The following is a 4,426-nucleotide window of genomic DNA, read 5'->3' as shown; positions in this document are numbered from 1 at the left end:
CAGAGTATTTTTCTGTTAATGTGACTTAATAATCAAACATGGTTATCTGGATTTTCAGCTTATTAGTGGCTATTGCATCAAATTAGTGAAAAGTGTAACTTGTGTGTTTGACTCAAAAAATATCCCATCAAAATTCTAATTTGATTCTATTAAAGAAGTTAGCAAATCATTGATTTAATTTATAGCTAGTAATATTAAATCTAACAAAATCCCCATTATTTAAAAAGGAGGTTTATACCTTTATGTTTTGTTGATATTAACAATAAGCATCCTTTCAGTTCAACCTGAGTAACGGTTTCTTCCATTCTGAGCAATTTCTTTGTTTTTTCATAGGATTCTTAGAAGCATAGTGTTTTTAGTGTGATAAAGTCAAATGTATTTGTTTTCTTTTACTCCTGGTTTTGTTTCATTTTGACAATCTTTAACTAGTTCAAATCCACACAGATATGTCTTCATATTCCACTGTTTATAATTTCAGCCCTTACAATTTGATCTTTAATCCATTTTATGGTCATTTTTGTAAGATATTTGAGCCACAAGTACAATGAATCCACTGACCCCAGTGTCACTGCTGTACTCATTAGAACAATAGAGTTTCAGGAGCTGGGGGATGTCACAGAAGAACTGGTTAATCTTGGACCCACAGAAGTGAATAGAGAATGTGGCAGCTCTGTGCATGTTTCCAGAAATGACCCCACTGATCCAGACACCCAGGACTCTGTGGATACATGTGCAGACATCCATGATGATTTCATAATGCAGTGGAAAGCAGATGGCCATGTAGCGGTCATAAGACATTAATGTGAGCATGGACAGCTCAGCTGATCCACAAAGAACAAAAGCAAAACTCTGCACTATACATTCCCCAAGGGAAATGTAGCCACTGTGCATGAAAGAGCTGTAAATGGACCTTGGCACAGTCACAGAAATGTAGTACAAGTCCAAAACAGGAGAGATGCTTCAGGAAGAAATACATGGGTGAGTGAAGACTACTGTCCATGGAAATTGCTGTGATAATGAGGATGATGCCAGTTACCGCCACCGTGTATATGACTAAGAACAGAGAAGCATGGACGAAAATCCCATCAGAAGAAACCTGCTCACAGTGGAATTAGCCATAGTCCTTCTTACTATCCTAATGATATTTGCTACAAGAAAAGATGAAAAACATTGGAAATTTGCAATATGTTACTGAGCCACTTAAGCCATTTTGGACTCAATCAAGGCAGGCATGAAGTTACTTGAAGAAATCACATCAATATAAATGTGAAAGTAGTTCTTTGTGAGTAAATGTAAATGATTTACACTCATCATGGAAACATGAGAAAGGAAGATGATAAATCTGATTATTTCCCATTTGAATAAAAGAAAAAAGAATAAAATTAAGTTAATAAAATATATTTTAAAATGTATGATCTTGTTATTGGGAGTATGGTGCCTTAAATTTTGATTTTAAGTGTTTTATGCAGTTTATGTACTCATTTATATAAATGAATATTAATATTAATTTTTATTGATCTGTTCATATAATACTCTAAGTGCAATATATTTATTACTGTGCTATTATAATTTTACTTTACATGGGAGAGGAAGCATCCATTATTTTCTTCTAAAAAGTATTTAATTTCAATCTATAAAGTTAGGAAACACCAGGTTGACAGTTCATATTAATTACCATATGTAAATCACTGTTGTCATTTCGTAACATATCATAAAAATTTATCTGAAATATACTAATCACAAGGGAAAAGGTAATAGACCTTCTTCACCAGCGTATTTTAATAGGAAAATTTGTAGCAAATAAACACACTAAAATAGCATTTCATCTCATTCTTTGTGAACAAATATTAAACAAGTATAATCTATAAATTTGTACTCAAAAATTTGTTACCCATTTAAACTAAAATACTCAGTACTATTTATTATGAAACAATCAAATGATGCTATATGTCTGAAGAAGTGCGACTCTAGCTGCTAAATCTTATTTAGTTTGAACCACACTTGCAAAACATTTGTAAAATTTAAATGTAATTGATATAATATGCATTTCATAAAAAATAAACAAATTAACTTAAAATGCTATTAGTAGTGTCAAATTTGTGCATACATACTGGAAAAGAGCAAGTTACTTCTTTCAACTCAGAATTTTAGACATTATAAAATTTCATTATAATCATGCCAAGAACCATATACTAGACAGACCATAAGCCACATGTGAGATTTTTTTAAAAGCATAATTAAAAGTGAAATTATTTTAGACTTCTTTCTCATACTGAACCAAAGTGTCTTTGTGATTTACCACTTCTTTATTTCTTTAATCAATATGTGAAAATACAGGCATAATCCTGCAAATTTATGCCAATCCTTCAGATATTGGAAAGTAGCTATATGATTTTCCATAGTCAATTGAAGGAGTCATCATTTTTTCAAGTTTTCTTAGTTTTAATCTGTATGTCCACTTACATGAGGTCAGCAGTTAGCAAGTGTACACATTTTTATAGTCTGTTTCTTTCAAAGACATTTCTTAATTGTTCTCACCATCAGGAATCAATTCTCCAAACTGGGAACACAGATATATGTGCAGAATGGATGAATTAAATTCTACATTACATGGTATTTTTAGTTCACAACCATGCAATATATTGATAATAAATTATTTTTTAAAAATATATTTTCATAGTAACTATTTCTATTTCAAAGGAACAGAAAAGCTTACATGTATGAAAAGATAGCAAGGGATAGCAATGTATATTTTGTGATAATGTAGTGATTCTATTAAGTTTTCTATTTGTGCTTAACTTTGAAACAATTCGTTATTTCAATAATAATTATTATGGTTATACTAGACAGACATAAATCACCTAAAGATAAAAAATATGGTTACCATAAACTTAGTTAATTTTATTTGCCTCAATGTATTTAACTTGACAGCTTCCTCATGTATGTGGAACATTTCTCCCCATGAAGAAATGAAATTAACAGATGTGAATCAACAGAATAGGTCAGCTTTTCTCCTTTGGAAAACTTTTGATAGAGCTGCCTTTATGGCTTGATTTTTCAGGCTATAGATCATTGGGTTGAGTGTTGGAGGCACAACTGTGTACATGATAGTCAGCAAAATGTCCAATGTGCTAGGAGTTTCAGAAAGAGGTTTGAGATACTCAAAGGAGCCAGTAGTAATAAACAGCATAATGACTGCGAGGTGTGGAAGGCAGGTAGAAAAAGCTTTAGCTCTGCCTTCAGCAGATGGCATCCTCAGCACGGTAGAGAATATCTGTATGTAGGACAGTCCAATGAAGACAATGCAAAGAAAGGACATAAGAACCAAGAAGAAACTGACCCCAATGTTGTTGACGATCTCATTAGAACAAGAGAGTTTCATGAGCTGGGGGATATCACAGAAAAACTGGTGAATGACATGGGAGCCACAGAAGTGCATGGAGAAAGTGGCAGCTGTTTGCATGGCTCCAGAAATGACCCCGCTGACCCAGACTCCCAGGACTCCGTGGACACATTTGCTTACATCCATGATGATGTCATAGCGCAGTGGACTGCAGATGGCCACGTAGCGGTCATAGGACATGACTGTGAGCATGGACAGCTCAGCAGCAGCACAGAGAACAAAAACAAAACACTGCACCATGCACTCCCCAAGGGAAATGTAGCCACTGTGCATGAAAGAACTGTAAATGGACCTTGGCACCATCACAGAAATGTAGCACAGGTCCAGGAAGGAGAGATGTTTCAGGAAGAAATACATGGGTGAGTGCAGACTACTGTCCATGGAAGTCGCGGTGATAATGAGGATGTTGCCAGTTACCGCCACCAGGTATAAGATCAAGAACAGAGAAGCATGGGTGACTTCTACCTCAGGCTTTGCTGAAAATCCCATTAGAAGAAACCCACTTATAGTGAAATTAGCCATATTTCTTCTTAATTTCCCCGTGTTGTTGGCTAAAAGACAAAAAGGGATCCATTGAGACAATTTCTGTGATTTAACCTATTAAACTTCCCAGGACTCAATCAAGTTTGGCATGAGGCCATTTGAAGAAACTACCACTTCATCTCAAATGTGAAGCTGTTCTGAATATCATGATGCTATCAAGCAATTGTAAAACACTTTGAATCACTCATGGAAACCAGTGTAATGAATTTCTAAATTGTATTGCCTATTTCAGTCAAAGAAAATGAATGATAATGTACACAATACAATTAATAAGATATATCTAAAATTGTAATTGTTAGTGAATGTATGGAACATTAATGTTGCTTTATAATAAAACATTATATATAGTCCATGCACAATTTTCCCTGTGGGTTGATTTGAAGAAATCAAGAGACTGAACAACTGGATTTGACAAACAGCCTGGTCTCATTATGCCCTTTCAATCATGCCACACCCACATATATATATATATATATATAT

The 4,426-nt window shown here is 34.1% G+C and overlaps 1 protein-coding gene across 1 annotated transcript; it reads right to left on the bottom strand.

Moving 5' to 3' along the window:
• Window positions 1–2,989: 2,989 nt before the first annotated feature.
• LOC101626767 (olfactory receptor 14J1-like) lies at window positions 2,990–3,925 on the bottom strand. Its single transcript, XM_004695694.1, has one exon. The coding sequence runs from the start codon at window positions 3,923–3,925 to the stop codon at window positions 2,990–2,992; it is 936 nt and encodes a 311-aa protein (XP_004695751.1).
• Between the last annotated feature and the right edge of the window lie 501 nt (window positions 3,926–4,426).

This window comes from Condylura cristata, unplaced genomic scaffold (assembly GCF_000260355.1).
Source record: "Condylura cristata isolate star-nosed mole 26May11 unplaced genomic scaffold, ConCri1.0 scaffold00098, whole genome shotgun sequence".
Lineage (NCBI taxonomy): Eukaryota > Metazoa > Chordata > Mammalia > Eulipotyphla > Talpidae > Condylura > Condylura cristata.
Note: the sequence above shows the minus strand (reverse complement) of the source record. Positions and strands in the feature narration are given on the sequence as shown.

Coding starts and splice junctions, on each gene's coding strand:
- LOC101626767 (XM_004695694.1), bottom strand. CDS start 3,925: ATGGCTAATTTCACTATAAGTGGGTTTCTTCTAATGGGATTTTCAGCA.